The following is a 15,615-nucleotide window of genomic DNA, read 5'->3' on the forward strand; positions in this document are numbered from 1 at the left end:
ATATCTGAGAACTGAAATAGACCGTGCTGAGCCATTGCCCTTTCCATCACCCGATATAAAGTACAAGCATAAGATTTACTCAAATAAAGAATACATAGGGGTTGATCAGCTCACCATAGAGCTAGCTGGAGTGCGCTGAAACAAGCACGACACTATCACTGTCATTACCAGTGACCGGATCAGACTCGGACATGAGTTCCGACCCAGAGTCAATAATGATAGGTTTGGGTGCACAAGTATCGTCATCCTCCTCGTGATCCTTGTTGAAAACAGGCACTTGGGCTTCGAGTGTATGAGCGGAGGCATTGGAAACATTTCCAGCACGTGCATCAGAATCTGGAACACTTTCAGGATCAGGATACATGGCCATCTCTCGGTTAATGGCAGCCATGCGCATCACAAAGTCATCTTGAAGTTTGATCAGCACAGAGCGGAGAGTATCATCATCCAGGTTACCATCACGAGCAAGAAACAGTTGTTCCCGTAGCGAGAGAAGCAATTTCCGTTTCTGAGCGATGGCCACAGCACGCGATGAGCTGTTTCGGCGCAAAGCGAGCTGATCTACTGCCTCTGAGACGGATTGTGCCTTCTCTAGAACAGCAGGTGGAAGGTCTGTGAGCTTTGCGAGGACGAGTCCGTATCGACGATCTGGGAAGGGGCCTTCGGCGATTCGGTACTGCATGGTCATTTTGGAAGCATCGGAGGCGATGTCTGCTGCTAGATGAAGATTTATGACGCCGCTGCGGTCGGCGAGGATCTGTGCCAGATCGTGGAAGTGCGTGACGAACCAGACGAGGGCGTTGCTTGAGATGAGAGCTTCGGCTAGGGCGACTGCGATGGCGAGTCCATCTGTCGTGCTGGTCCCTCTGCCTAGTTCGTCGATGATCACCATGCTACGCGGTTGAATATTTCGCAGGATGAATGCCATTTCGCGCATCTCTGCTGCGAATGTGGAAACATTTGCGTCGAGACCGTCTGAGGTTGCGACACGGGCGAAGAGTTGGTGGGAAATTGGAAAAGATGCGTATTGGGCGGGCACGAAGCAACCGATCTGGGCCATGATTGTTGTTAGAGCTAGGGCACGGATGTAAGTGGATTTGCCGCTCATGTTGCAGCCTGTGACGATCTGGAAACGGGTTTGTGAGGTTGCATATGCGTCGTTCGGGATGAACTTGCTTGAATGAATTTGTTCTCGGATTGGATGGCGTCCTGACTTGATAGCGAGGGTATCTGTCAACTCTGGTCGGATGTATTCGTGGCTGGTTGCTAGTTGGGCAAATGATGCTAGCATATCTAGCATTGCTATTGCTTCGCTGACTCGGAAAAGTCCAGATACTTGGTCGCACACGTCGCGAAGGAGATCCTGGATTGTGCGATCGCTCATGTTAATCACTTCACTATGGGCATCAGTGATCTTTTGATTGAGTTTGACCAAGTCTAGCGTCTGGCACTCAACGCGGTTTCGCTTGCGGTAGACGTTGATGAAGACATCGGGAAGGGGACCTGGTTCTGCCGCTGGCATGGAGATGTAGTACTGACGGGCAATATCATATTTCAAATCGAGAACGATGTCACAGTTCTCTGGATCTTGTTAGATCGATCCATGAATTGATTCATTCTCAAATTACCTGACAAGTTCTTGACGTGCTCGGCGGCATCCGAATTTGCCTCCTTGTAGGTCTGTCTGGCAACATCAAGAAGACTATTGACACCGGCCTAGAGACTGTTAGCTGGGTGGAGCTAATCTGAAACTACATGAGGCTTGACCTTGACACAGTAAATGCGCTGGTTTCTCAGATCGAGTGGCTTTGTTTGGTAAGTGACATGATCATTCAATGTGGTGTCCATGAGCTCCTCGATGGCATGATGTCCCTCGGGAGCACAAAGCTAGCAGATATCAGTATAGGCTCAACATATTTGAAGGTACTTTGATACTTCGCGTATGGTAACTAAAAGATCACTTTGTGCCGTCGCAAGCGCTTGGAAGATATTTTTGATTGCCGAAACATAAGTTTTGAGCATGATAACATAGTTGACGGACTGCTCCACGTATTGCATTGTTCGCTTGGTTGGAACCAATATGATCTTCACTCTATTAGCTCAATTTTCTAGTGCTTCATTCAAAACTTACTGCAGCCAACACTTTGTCTGCATCAATGATGCCTTTGAGAGCCTGTCTCACAGATACAAACATATCCTCTTTGGTCGACAAATCTTCAACGGCATTGTATCTGGCCTTCAATTTCACTCGTTCGGTCGATGGTTGTAGAATGCTAGCTCGGAGCAACCTTGCCCCCATGGGTGTCAAGGTCTCATTCAACAGACCGTACAAACTTTCTCGAGACTTCGCGTTTTGTAAGTTCTGGATGAGTTCGAGTGATACGATAGTCGCCAAATCAATAGTCATTGACCCCTGGGATGGTTCGAACCGGATGCGTAGAGAATGAGAGTTGAAAGATCGCTGTAGTTCAATCTCGACATACTTGAGAACCTAGGCCATACGTTAGTAGCTCCCTCTGGTAGTATGGGAGCAATCCTACAGCAGCAAAGCAACAGGCTGCGAAATAGTTCCCGCCCAGGGTCACCTTGAGCGAATCAACTTCTTCTGAAAAGGCCAATCGGTCCATATATTCATGACCTGTCTTCTCAGACCAGCATCGGCGGTCGAGGAAAGTAAACATTGGATCAGGTAAGTTCTCTTGGATGATATATCGAAACTTGGACTCTTTGGCAGTGTTCATGAAAAGGATCTCGCTGGGTTCAAAAACACCGATCTTGATAATTGTATTGACATAAGTTTGACTATCACATATCTGACAGAGTACTGCTTCAGCTGTCGCAAGATTGACAAATGCGAGGCCAATGGTCGATGAGACGCCCCGCGATTCACTGACAGCGCAGATGAGATCCTGGGATGCAACGCTGGTGGCTGTGGTAGTTGGCCTCCCTGTTCTTGGAAATCTGCTACCAGCCCTAGAAGTTGGAACAAAAGAACTCAGCGACACTCGTGAGTCCGAATAGACAGACATGGTGAAGCTGGAGTAGTTGTAGTGGAGAAGTGATACGCGATAAGATAAAAGATATTTTCCCTCAAAATTTCTCTCCTCAGCAAAACCCAACGACAAAATGGCCACTCTCTATCCTCCCCCCAGCAAGCGCCAAAAGGTTGCTCAGGCCGAGAAGGCTCGCGAGCAGCAAGAGATCCAGGGTATTCCATCCGACTTGGGTAGTGTTCGTGTGCAATTCTACGATCAAGCAACCGGAAATGCCACCGGGCCTGCGGTCTCCGTCCCAGTCGCCGATGCGAACGTCAAGAACCTCGAGACTCTCTTGAACACATTACAAGGAAATGTAAGCAATGAGCTTGACCCTCCGGCCGCAATTGATGTGTTTCTGACAAGATTATAGGACGACGAAGGCCGAGTACCATACCGGTTCACCCACCAGTCCGAAAATGAAGGCGAGACAATCGACATTCTCTCCGACGTCTACCACTCACTCCTCCAGCCCGGAATCAAAACAACCGAAGACACAGTCTCGCTATACTTCACACCCCAAGCCGTCTTCCGAGTGAGAGCGGTCTCACGATGCGCCGCCTCCATCCCGGGACACGGCGAAGCCATCCTAGCCACATCCTTCTCCCCGATCTCTTCCTCCAACATGGTCTCCGGTAGTGGAGATAAGACCGCCCGTATTTGGGATTGTGACATGGGTGTTCCTTTACATACCCTGAAGGGCCACACTAGCTGGGTGCTGGCCGTCGCATACTCGCCGAACGGCGCCATGATCGCGACCGGTAGCATGGACAACACTGTTCGCTTCTGGGATGCAAAGAAGGGTCAGGCGCTCGGTGGCCCGCTCAAGGGCCATGCGAAGTGGATCACCAATTTGGCGTGGGAGCCTTACCACGTGCAGGAGTCTGGACGGCCTCGTCTGGCATCTGCGTCTAAGGACTCGACTGTGCGGGTGTGGGATGTTGTTTCAAGAGTCATTGACCATGTGCTTACTGGCCACAAGTCTTCTGTTACTTGCGTGAAGTGGGGTGGTACTGGTAGGATCTACACTGCGTCTCACGATAAGACCATTAAGATCTGGAACCCCAAGGACGGAACGCTTTTGCAGACTCTGTCCGCCCATGCTCACCGTGTCAACCACCTCGCACTGTCGACCGACTTTGCTCTCCGCACTGCGTATCATGATCACACTGGCAAGGTCCCCGCGACCGAGGCGGAGAAGGTCGCTGCCGCTAAGAAGAGATTCGAGGAGGCGGCTACAGTGAACAACAAGGTTGTCGAACGCTTGGTGTCGGCTAGTGATGATTTCACTATGTATCTGTGGGAGCCATCTAGCTCTAACAAGCCCGTCGCTCGGATGCTGGGTCATCAGAAGGAGGTGAACCACGTTACCTTCTCCCCGGACATGGCTTACATTGCCTCGGCTGGATTTGACAACCACGTCAAGCTATGGAACGGTCGTGATGGAAAGTGAGTGTCTCCAACATGAAGTATATTTGAAATATGGCTAACCAACCTAGGTTCATCAACACTTTCCGCGGCCACGTGGGAGCCGTCTACCAGTGCTGTTTCTCTGCCGATTCGCGCATGCTGGTATCCTCATCCAAGGATACTACTCTGAAGATCTGGAACGTGCGCACCGGTAAATTGTCAATGGATCTGCCTGGCCACAAAGACGAGGTCTTTGCTGTCGACTGGAGTCCCGATGGACAAAAGATCGGCAGTGGAGGTAAAGACAAGGCGATCAAGATCTGGAGAAACTAGACCTAGTCACTTGACATCAACCTGCCAAACGCTTTCCACACTCTATCTGATCTGGAAACATGGTCCATTGGAGTTGGAGTGAACACAACTCCAGAACGGCATGGACGCCAGCAGTCCGATATATCTCGAATCCGAGGAACCCAACCCTGAGAGCCGATGCTTTCAGTGAAGTTTGCTTCACACCCCCCGAAGCTCCCATGGCTTCCTCGGTCTGGCGATGGGGATAATTGCCTAAATGCAAGACATCCGCGAACCTTGGGCAGATCAGACCGTTATAGTCTGACAAGCTTGCCTTTGGCTTGATCTAGATGCTGCGAGGTGGATAAGCACAGAAGTTAGATGATGCTTAAAATATGCTTTGTGTTTATGAACCCTGTCTTACGACTGCCTGGGGCAGTATAAAGGACGTCTTTTATGTATTTAGGCGCTTAACGAACATGTTTGATCTATGGGTTGCTCTATGTAGAAGTTGTACTACCGTTAGGAATACTTGGTGTGCTAGTATACATACGTTCAAGTCAAGTAAATACCGCAGCATCTCACCTTGTCCAGACTAAGTTCGTTGGGACGAGTGCTACCCTCCACCCCTGCAGCCACCGACGCCATTAGCCACAAACCTAAAAACTTAGTGTAACCAAACATATCACTTTCTACACCGCAAATATACAGTAAAGAATGACATTGGAATACAAAATTCTCATTGCAAACTAGCTAGATACAATCAACAAGGAAAACAATCCATCATGCAAAAAGGTATTCGCCTCAAGACAAGAAACAAATCTAAATCCAAATCCAAGATCGAGATCTAGATATACTGCCAAGCAGGAACATCACCCTCATAAGTAATAGCCATAGCCGAGAAGCCAAGACACTCATCAACATCACCCTTGGGGACAGTCGCATTAGCCAAAGCCCCAAACACCTGCCAACGGCTATCCTCAGTGGGACAAGCCATGAACCCACTGGCACCCCAGCCCTGGTAAACATAGTGCGACCAAGGCTCACCAGCCTCATAAGCAAACGGCCCGTAAGAAGAACCAGCGGGGATATTGGCCGAGTGGGCCTGAGTGAAGCTCAATGCGCCATTGGGGTCGATGTACACCTGCTGTCCGCCGGGCACCATTGTGTCCATTGAGGTGCCGCCGGGCGCGAAGACGGTTTGGTTTCCGGCTGGGCAGTCCTTGACCTGGCTTGGGCAGTAGCTGGCTGTGTTTCCGCCCAGGTAGAACTTTTGGCCGGCGGCGTTGAGTTGCAGGTAGTGGATTGGGCTTGCGGAGCGGGCGGCCATTACTGTGAAGGGTGGGTTGGCGGCTGGGGCTGGGGCTGCGCTGGCGAGGAGCGGGAGGGCCAGGGCTGTGAGGGTGAACTTCATTTTGGTGGTTTTGTTGAGTGGTTGGTTGGAGAAGCAAGAGGATTGATAGATGGAGTGTGTTGGGGATGAGTGGTTTGTGTTTGATAGAGAAGATGAGCAGGTGGGATGGAGAGTCCTTATATAGCCCTGGAGATACACACAGGCACATGTAAGTTAGAACTTCTCCCCTGGACCTTGGAACGCTTCAATTCGGTCGTCCAGGGAGACCCAACTGCCCGTCATAGACTGTCGGCTTTGTCCGCGCGGAGAGACCGAGGGGCGACATTCCCATTGGATGAAATATGTGGACGAACAGGTAAAATTTGAGACATGCGAGTTGCATGTATGTCTTTAAGATCTAATATTATCTCGAGTTTCTATGCTACGGTGTCGTTCGGACAGACTAGTCTTCGCCCTAAGGCTAAATTCTGAGACAGAATGACGGGCTTTGCAGGGCATAATAGGCTAATACCCCTACTAAACCCCTGCTAAACAGATATCCGAGTCATGCTATTCCTCATGAGTTCTGTGGCTTGCCAAGATGCGGAGGATCCCATTGTAAACGAGGTTCGCGGTGAAGATCGTCACATCCCTGTCTCACTTTTGCCCCGCTGGGAGTGCATCTTTCATACTTCGAGGCATTTTCTACTTTCGCTTTTGTTTCACTGAACGGTTTGAACCGGGTTGCTCGGCAAAGTCAAGGCTCAGGATAGAGAATGGGATTCTTCCAAGACTTGCACTACTGCATGTTCACCCCCCCACGACCCACTGCGAATAGTGGCGCATATCCACAGAAATGCACTCAACTTCCGATGCAGGGAGTCTCCAAGAATAGTCGGTGCTCAGCAAACATGCTCCATTCTCATGCTAAGACCACTAACCCATCCATGACGCTGTTCGCCAAGACCCTCTTTATTAGGACTCGTGCTATATACATGTCTCTCGCAAAGGCCTCATCTTTATAGCATCTGACATCACCTTTTCTGGGTCCGGATCCAACTCCTGCCCCGAGAAAGATTTGTACAATTTTCGACACTGATGTCTTGGGTCAATATCTGATTCAAAATCACATTATATCGGCACCTCGTGTTGAACAATAAGGGCAAATAAACATCGGAACACACCGGGATATCCACTGTCAAAGACCATCATGCAATACTATACATGTACAGAATCATCCTCAGTTCCCCGATTCCATGCCGAGACAGTAACCCCTGACCCGCCATCCATGATGTGCCTCCCCGGGTACAGACATCGAACAAGGTTATTCCATAGAAATGATCCGTGATACAAGCCCTACCAGGCCCAAACCAGGCTCAATAGACACCACGGAGATGGCCTGTTGAATGACTTCATCCGTTGCACGCCCATCACACATTGTCCCACGCGCCCGTTTACACCGTTCTGCTTACTGTTGCCTATAAAGAGGATGTGTGTGGACAATTCGTGGTGCGGATCTCAAGGACCGTGTTACATGTACATGTATGATGTGGACGGCATTGAGTGTGGTGCGATGGGTGTGTACGGATCTTGTTTCGTTGTTTGTGAACGGTGTCATGTGGTTGGCTTCTGTTTGCAGGGAATTAATTAAAGAGTAAGGGGTGCGTGGGCTTGGACTACGGTGTATCCAGTCTGGGGTCTATGGGTTGTACGCCTAGGTAAGTGGGAAGGAGGTAGATATGGGTGATGGACCAGGGTTGACACTTGATTGTTGAAGCTGTGCTGATATAACAGCTTCCTGTTGAGATGGGCTTATCTTTGGGAGTAGCCCATGTCTCTATCTACCAGATCTGAAACAAAAGGGAAAAAAAAAGCAACTAGAGAGTCGAGCACATGATGTATCATTGCATCAATGAAGTTTGAGACAAAGCTTCGATCTAAAACTGCAGGAAGACCCACTCACCGACAGCTCGACGTCAACAGACAAAGAAAGAATAAGCGAGAGACAGAGAGAGAATAAGAAATCCCATATATTAGAGTAACAACTTTTTTCTAGACCGGGCAAACCGCCAGCCCGGAAAACAATAAGCCGAAACAAACCCAAAGAATGACGAGCCATTCATTTCGATCCGTCTCGACAACGAAAAGAAGAAAGAAGAAAAGAATATGTACGCGCGGACCATTTGCCGCCGAGGTATGAATAGACACGGCCAGAGGCCAACACAGCAAGGGTGAAATAGTAAAAGGGAAGAATGGAAGAAGAAGAGAAAAGAAGAGAAGAGAAAAGTAAGCCATAAGCCATAGACGAACACAAACATAAAGACACAAGACAAGACAGAAAACCCCCAGCACCGGTCCGTGTAGCCAATATAGAAAGAAGAGGCCCAAACACCGTTACCGTTAAGCCAACACAGCGCCCCCGCCGTTTTTCCCACGTCTTGATTCATTGGCCCAGTAAAGGGATATAAGAGGAAAGGAAAGAGAGAGTATAGGAAATTGGACTGGTACGTAGAACCAGGATCGATCACTCAGTACGCGAGAGACAGAATTATGGATCAGGTACCGCCCTTTTAATAGTCGCCTTCGTCATCGTCGTCCCCGTCGCCGCCTCGGCCACGGGGCCCTTTTACACCGTCCTTGCGGATGGGAATCTTGATCCCCTGAAGCGCGAAGCATTTGCTGAGTTGGGTGCTTTCGATGACACCGGGGAATTTCTTGGCGGAGAAGACTTGGAACGGTTCGGAGAAAACGGAAGCTAACACTGGTGCGGTTCCGTGGTTGATCACCGGCGCGCCGTTTGTTGATTCCGTTGATGGTGTGCCGACGTTGACGAAGCTCATTTTCAGACTGAATTGGTTAGTAATTGTCCGGATCTCTTATTTGACAGGCTCCGAGAGGCGTCTTACCGGAACGTCCCTTCTGTCCGGACACTCAGATCTTGCAGAATAAACCATACCCCGATCTTATTATCCGGATCTGTCAATCGGAAGGCACTGGCGCTCAGACTGCCGATCAAATTGCGGGTGAACATTCCACCTGGCCCTCCCGACACGGGTTGCGCTGCGGGGGACATGGATGCGGGCATCTGGCCGCCGGCATAGTATTGCGGGTAGGTCACTGGCTGGCCGTATTGGTTTTGGTATGCCACTTGCTGACCGCCGTAGTAGTTGCCCATCTGAGGGTAGTTGTAGGGAGCCGCCTGGTTGTAGGTGGTTGGGTATGTCGGAGACATGCTCTGTGGCGGGGGAGGGTATGAGGAGGACATGGCGGTAGAGATGGAGGGAGAGGTAGCGGAGTGCTTCACGAGGTTGACTTCGTTGGTACCGTCAACATTCCATAAGTCGACGGTGAGGACATAAAAAGAGGTATCGATTTCACTAAAAGGCAATCAGCGAGCTATCACTCGGGTGCCGGTCAAGACACATACTTGATATCGATTTCTTTGTCCGTGAACTCGTCACGCACGATCAGACGAATGCATGGGGGAGGGGTGATCGGTCGCCGGTCCTGGAAGCTGTTAGTAACGCACGGCGAGGAATGCGGACCAAGCACCCACCTTGTCACCAAAACCACACATGCGAGCTCGGATCGGCTGCTGCACCACCTGTAAAGAGTAGATTCGACCCTCATGTCTCTGTGACACGGATCCTAGCTGATCGGACCGTAGCGGGTTGGACGGGTAGGGAGTTCCGGTCGGAGCAGAGATGCGATCCATTGACAGAGGAGGCGGAACGGGATGATGTCTATCCTCGACGGCGTACATGGTACCAGATAGAGATCAACCGAGGATGTCTTCTTTAGAGATCAGATCTTCTTTGTAGCGGGGTGTAGTGACATGCGACCCCGCGGGTTTCAGACGTCACTGGAGCATCGACTCCGGCAAAAACTGTGTCGGTGGCGGCGTCGGTGTCGAGGGGACTCGAAGTGGACTGGAGAATGCGATCGCGAGAGTGAGAGACGGAGGATGAGTCGAACAGATTAAATCCAAATGGAGTTTGGAAGGAGCGACAGAGACGTGAAGACCCTGATGTCTGGGTGAACCGCACGATGACGCCGTCAAAAGTGCGGGAGATTCGCTGGGATTCCACGGATCGACTCGAGCCCGGAAGTTTGTGCGCAAAGTACCCAAAGTACGAGGTATGGGAGGAAGAAGAAAAATGAAGTGACGTTGACTATTTAATTCTCGACCGCAAAGATCTGCCGCAGGAACCTTCCCAGACGCTCGGGATGTAACTCTCAACCGCAACCGGTCGTCCATTTCCGGTCATTTACCCGTTTCTCGGGCCATGACCTACAGTATGATATGGAATTGCTAATTGAACAGTATGAAGCATTTTACATGGGGGAGATCATCTGCATGATCTACGGGGTACTTTGATATCGTGATCTATCCACTGTCGTAGATCTGTTCCCTTCATCCCACAACCTAGGATCATCGTCAGGGCCCGAACCACAAGCTGTCGGCCCATGTTCGACCCTACACTTAACGATAGTTTGGTTCTCGTACTGAGGGCCTGACACGAACCAGAGGTGAAAGCGACGACAGGGGTCAGCACAATGAAACATCAGCCACCGCGCGGAGAAAAGATCGGATATAAGATGGCCACTGGCCATTGCCACTCAAGCCCGACTCTTCGGAGTGACATACCGAGAGCCTCAACGCTGTAATTAGAGTCGTGAGCCAGGGGTACATCCTGTCCTCTTGTAAACCTGTCCAGCCCCTTGCAGCCTCCCCTGGACATCCATGTGCGATGGCGAGTCCCGAAAGCATGGTAACTGCCGAATGGAATGAACGGGAGTGATGGGCTAGCGCGTCAAGGAACCTGATTGGACTATCGTTGTCACATATGAAGGGTGTATGCAAGGGTTCATCCACATCGATTCGGCTCAAATGGCAGGTCTTCGTTGGGGACTCAGGGCGTTGGCTAAATCGGGGACCTACGCGGAGGAAAAGGCCAGGCCATGGTCAAAGCTGTGTCTGTACTTGCCTGGTAGGTATGTAACAGCTGAATAATACTGCAATGAACACAGAAGAGGGAATATTATGGCCAAGCCCTGACCCATTGCAGGTGTGTCAGACACACTAAGGCCAATCGACTCGGATGGCAGCCCCTTGGGTGCATATTGTCATCTGGACTGACACCTTTCATAACTTGGCAAGCCACCCTATTCCAGCGGGCTGCATAATCGCATCGAGGAAAAACGCCAGACCGCTAGATGTCACGACAAGACCGGGGTATGCACCTACCCAATAATCGGGGCGGGATAGCGGATTATTGCGGTTGCTCGTGAGATGATTTGATTGGAGATACACGCTCCCCTGCACTAGGTGCGAGACGAAGAAAAAAGGAGAGAGAGACAGAGAGGGAGTGACCGAAGGAAAGACTGATGTGATCTATCAACTCCGGGGCTGACTCGGCTCTATATCAACCGCCAATTTCCGATATCACTCCACAGTGGATATCATATCCCTTCCGATCTAAATGACAGGTGGCAGTCTATCAACCCTTTTTTTTTCATCCAGATAACTGATATTAACATAGCTGAGGAATTCTTTTTTCGCCAAGTGTCGGGATCACGTGACTAGACAAAGACCGTCGGGCAAGCATGATGTTGTTTGCTGGTTGACTTCATCCAGTGACTTTCTCAGATCTAGCTTTGTCGAAGCAGCAGGTCTCCGACCAAAACAGACAGAGAAAAAAAAAGACCCATCCTCATGGCCCTCCGTGCTTGGCCGTTTTGGTCCCACACGGGTGATCGCCAACTCCCGAGAGTCAGCCTTACCTGTCATATTCATGCAAGATGGAGATCACCACGGAGATTGGCGCTTTTTATTCACCGTACTTTTGCCGCTACTCATTTATTGGGATGGAACGAGCTCAACACTACCATGATCAAAAGATAAACATGACTGAAAAAAAAAAAAAAAAGATACAGGCAGGGATGGTGCCTCAAGCACAAATATCGGAACACAAATCAACCAAACTGGGCAGATACAGGAACAATAGAAAGAAGCCTCAAAAGAAGATTGAATCATGGTGGATTCCTGTTCAGCTACGGCTTGTTTGGCAGCTTTGTTGGCCTTGTAGGTGTGGCGCTGCAATGCCTGGGAGAATACTCAGCGTTCGGCGTTCATATTAGACAGGCAGCGGCAGGAAGGTAGAGGTCTCGACCGGCACGCGACAATGAACTTCCTCTACAGCTCAGGCGAGCATTCCTTCCACTCTTGGATTTTTGAAGGCAGCATTCACACTTGGCTCACACTTGGCTCACACTTGGCCAGAGGTTCGTTGTCGTCACCAATGTACCAGGTACAACCTGTCAACATAATCGCGCATCGGCAATATTTGTAACCCGGGACTAGACGAGGTAAATTGGAATAGTCAATTGGTTACTCGGGTGCATTAATGGCAGCTGACAATGACGATGGTTCTAGCGAGGATGGCTGCGACTGAGGCATGGTCGCAAACTGCAAAAGTCCGAGGAAACAGTGAATTCTTCTGTATGGTTGTGTTCAAACCCGTGCTCTCTGGGTTGGATAACATCGTATGCGATCTGCGACCAGGGTGCGCATAAGCGCTGCTGATGTGCCCAGCACGTGGTGGTTCCTTGATGTTGATAGTCGAACCTGACAAATATCTAGGTACTCTATTCCTGAACAGGTTGGGCCTGGGTCTTGATTGTATGCTCCAGGAATCTGCTGGAGCTGGTCTGCTTTGACAAGCTCTCGGTAGGTGCAGTAACGGTGTGACATCTCTTTGCATGGATGATATGTGGGGGGCTGCACGCGCTAGTGCATGGGTGGAGCCTTCCTGTATATCAACAACTTAAAGGGCTCCCTGTCCCCAATCCCGTCAATGGAAGTATGAGCCTAACAAAAGCGTGCGAGCTTAGTCCCACGTTTTCTCGGGCTCCTCGGTTTTTTACTATTTTCCTTTCTAATCACACGATAGCAGACGCCCTAGTTCCGAATCACGATATAAACAACCACCCCGAAGCACCCAACATATGATTTCGTTTTTGTTTAACCACACTTTATGAGATTTCCACTGAGTATAAGACGGTATTTTCCTCATTCAATCCCTCAAGTGGTTTTTTGACACAACAGCCAATTATTAGAATATTGCCAATTATCTAAAACAACCATAGACACCTAAACCTCCCCGGATGATATAGAATAGAGCTCAGTGTCTTCTGACTTTTTGTTGGCTCATCACGGTCAATCGCCAGGGCAATCATCGGCATGTGAGAATACGTGCCCACCGATATTTTGGCATGATACCCTCTATTATGGATGGATATCACGTCTCTAAACCGTTGAAATTGAAAGAATTTAGTACAATATAGAAGATCTCAGTGGTCTCTTTCTTTAGTCCATTGTTTAATGGAATGATTGGTTGCAGTATCTCACTAGCAGTACACAAAGAAGCAAGCAGGCTGCCGTGGTTAAGAAGACAAACCTCCTATGTACACTATGGAAGACATAAAGTGTATAGATTCCAGATGCTAAGGATTCCTTTTAAATAACATAAAGCAATCTTGTATGCATCTAACAAACATTCTGCATGCCCTGAACTAAATCCATTTTAGCCCGTTATATATTGAGTCCAATGTTCAGTCAATGACTTCCGCTCTCATACTACGCTCCAACCACTGAATCTATCTGCAAAGATGGTCCAGCGACACAAGGTCTTGGAGACCGATAACCCGACTGCAAAGTTTCTCTACACTATCATCAAGCAGTTGGACCTGAAGTCGGTGAGCTACTCTCCACATATCACTTCACCTGAGTATTCGAGCAGAACTCTAATCATCAAGGCGTATAGATCAACTGGAATCGTGTTGCCTCTGAGCTAGAGATATCCAATGGTCATGCTGCTCGCATGCGATATTCCCGTTTTCGGCAACAGATGGATGGTACTACAGGAGTGGCTCGGGCAAAGAGAAAGCCGAAGAAAGTCAAAACAGTGGACCCCCCCACCGATATGCAAATGCGACCAGGCTTCCCAATGGATCTATCCGGGATGCCCAAGATGGAACCCATAGATACATCTTTGCGCAGCAACCCATTTTTCAAAGGCGAATCGAGAATCCAAGGGTACTCAGGCATGCAGGATTATGCGAATTACTCTCAGTCAATGCCTGACAACAGCAACAACAACATCATCCAATCCTACCCTTACCTGCCACAAGACTTTGCATCAAGAGGGTTCCAATATGCGGCTCGAATGTCGTCAGGGCTACCACTCGTTAGCCCAGGGACATCTTTCATGAACCCATACCAATCTCCGGAAATTCAAAACAGCTATGCATATGCATTGACAGCCGGATCAACAGGCTTTGAGACACAGGACTTTGGAATGCAGTCTACAATGACCAACTTCGGTCCAACTATCAGCTGGGGGCAGCGACCTTCTTCTCCTCACAATCCACAGGCTGTGAAAGTTGAAGGGAGACAACAGCCCGAAGCTGGAACCTTGAATTTTGGCGAGCAGCTCAACAGCTTGCCCGTTCAACCTGAAACGCAGTCGCCCATGACCAGATTTGGCCCAATCGTCAATTGGGAGCAGCGGACCTCTTCTCATGAGAGTCCCCCGAACGTGAAAGTTAAGGAGGAGCAACGGACTGAAGTGGAAGCAATGGATCTTGCTGAACATTTTAAAAAAACGCCTGTCCAACATGTTGATCATTCCATGAACGACGTTGTTGATGGTCTTGCTGAACAAGATGTTCAATATCCCATTCAAGGAGCAGTCCAGAACTTAGCCAGCCATTACGTCGAGTCAACCGCTCACAACCAGGTTCAAAATGCCACTGACTGTCAAGCTCAATATCCCAGCCAGAACTCTGTCAGAACCCCGAGCAGCCTTCACATTGATCTGTCTGCTCAAGCTCAACCTCAGCAAATTGCTGAAGAGAATCTTCACCATGCTCAACAAAAGCCCCAGGACATCATCGCTGGCCACCGGGTTGACAGCCCTGCTTCAATCCAGACACAACCTACTACACCAAGTCCGACCAAAAGTCCCATCAGAAACTCAGCTGGTTATCTTTTGGAAAAGGAGATCGGTCAGCTCGTTCAGAGGCCCATTCAACAGCCCGATCCAAAAAGTGATCAGCAAACCGTGGAAACGTCTGCCCAAGTAGCCTCACAAAAGGCTGCCCAGGAACCAATTCAACCCGTTCAGCCCGTTCAGCCTATCCCACTTATTCAGCAGCCCGCTCAGCAACTAGCTCAGACACCGGATCGAACTCCCATCCAAGAGCCTGCTCAATGCATCCTGCGTCCAGATCAGTACTATAGTGAGCAGCCTACTCAGCAACCCAGCCAACCACCTGCTCAAAATCCCGTTCCAACCATTGTTGATCACCAATTTGACACCTCCCCCCGCTAAACCTTCCAGCATCCGGTCCAAAACCCCTCTGGTAACTCAATTGATTGCCACGTTGATAGTACCGTCTATCCTACAAGTGATGAACTAAGCTGTCAACCATACCGGCCAACAGAGCTGAGACGACAGAGCAGATAGCAGTGGTCAAAGTTGA

At 49.6% G+C, this 15,615-nt stretch overlaps 5 protein-coding genes across 5 annotated transcripts; 2 read left to right on the forward strand and 3 right to left on the reverse strand.

Moving 5' to 3' along the window:
* Positions 1–121: 121 nt before the first annotated feature.
* Positions 122–3,029, reverse strand: N7508_004950 (MutS family protein MSH4; the record flags this gene model as incomplete). Its single annotated transcript, XM_058463016.1, has 6 exons — positions 122–1,581; positions 1,629–1,716; positions 1,768–1,887; positions 1,936–2,085; positions 2,132–2,491; positions 2,541–3,029. The coding sequence occupies 6 exons, from the start codon at positions 3,027–3,029 to the stop codon at positions 122–124; spliced, it is 2,667 nt and encodes an 888-aa protein (XP_058319494.1).
* Positions 3,030–3,126: 97 nt separating this feature from the next.
* On the forward strand, positions 3,127–4,778 carry N7508_004951 (uncharacterized protein; the record flags this gene model as incomplete). Its single annotated transcript, XM_058463017.1, has 3 exons — positions 3,127–3,351; positions 3,409–4,484; positions 4,535–4,778. 3 exons carry the CDS (start codon positions 3,127–3,129, stop codon positions 4,776–4,778), a joined length of 1,545 nt encoding a protein of 514 aa, XP_058319495.1.
* An 805-nt stretch (positions 4,779–5,583) lies between these two features.
* On the reverse strand, positions 5,584–6,150 carry N7508_004952 (putative IgE binding protein; the record flags this gene model as incomplete). Its single annotated transcript, XM_058463018.1, has 1 exon — positions 5,584–6,150. The coding sequence occupies one exon, from the start codon at positions 6,148–6,150 to the stop codon at positions 5,584–5,586; it is 567 nt and encodes a 188-aa protein (XP_058319496.1).
* A 2,489-nt stretch (positions 6,151–8,639) lies between these two features.
* On the reverse strand, positions 8,640–9,832 carry N7508_004953 (velvet factor family protein; the record flags this gene model as incomplete). Its single annotated transcript, XM_058463019.1, has 4 exons — positions 8,640–8,916; positions 8,976–9,446; positions 9,497–9,576; positions 9,626–9,832. 4 exons carry the CDS (start codon positions 9,830–9,832, stop codon positions 8,640–8,642), a joined length of 1,035 nt encoding a protein of 344 aa, XP_058319497.1.
* A 3,908-nt stretch (positions 9,833–13,740) lies between these two features.
* N7508_004954 (uncharacterized protein) lies at positions 13,741–15,464 on the forward strand (the record flags this gene model as incomplete). The annotated part of the gene is made up of 2 exons (XM_058463020.1): positions 13,741–13,827; positions 13,896–15,464. The coding sequence occupies 2 exons, from the start codon at positions 13,741–13,743 to the stop codon at positions 15,462–15,464; spliced, it is 1,656 nt and encodes a 551-aa protein (XP_058319498.1).
* Positions 15,465–15,615: the final 151 nt, after the last annotated feature.

This window comes from Penicillium antarcticum (genome assembly GCF_028974205.1).
Source record: "Penicillium antarcticum strain IBT 31339 chromosome Unknown utg000005l_segment0_segment0, whole genome shotgun sequence".
Lineage (NCBI taxonomy): Eukaryota > Fungi > Ascomycota > Eurotiomycetes > Eurotiales > Aspergillaceae > Penicillium > Penicillium antarcticum.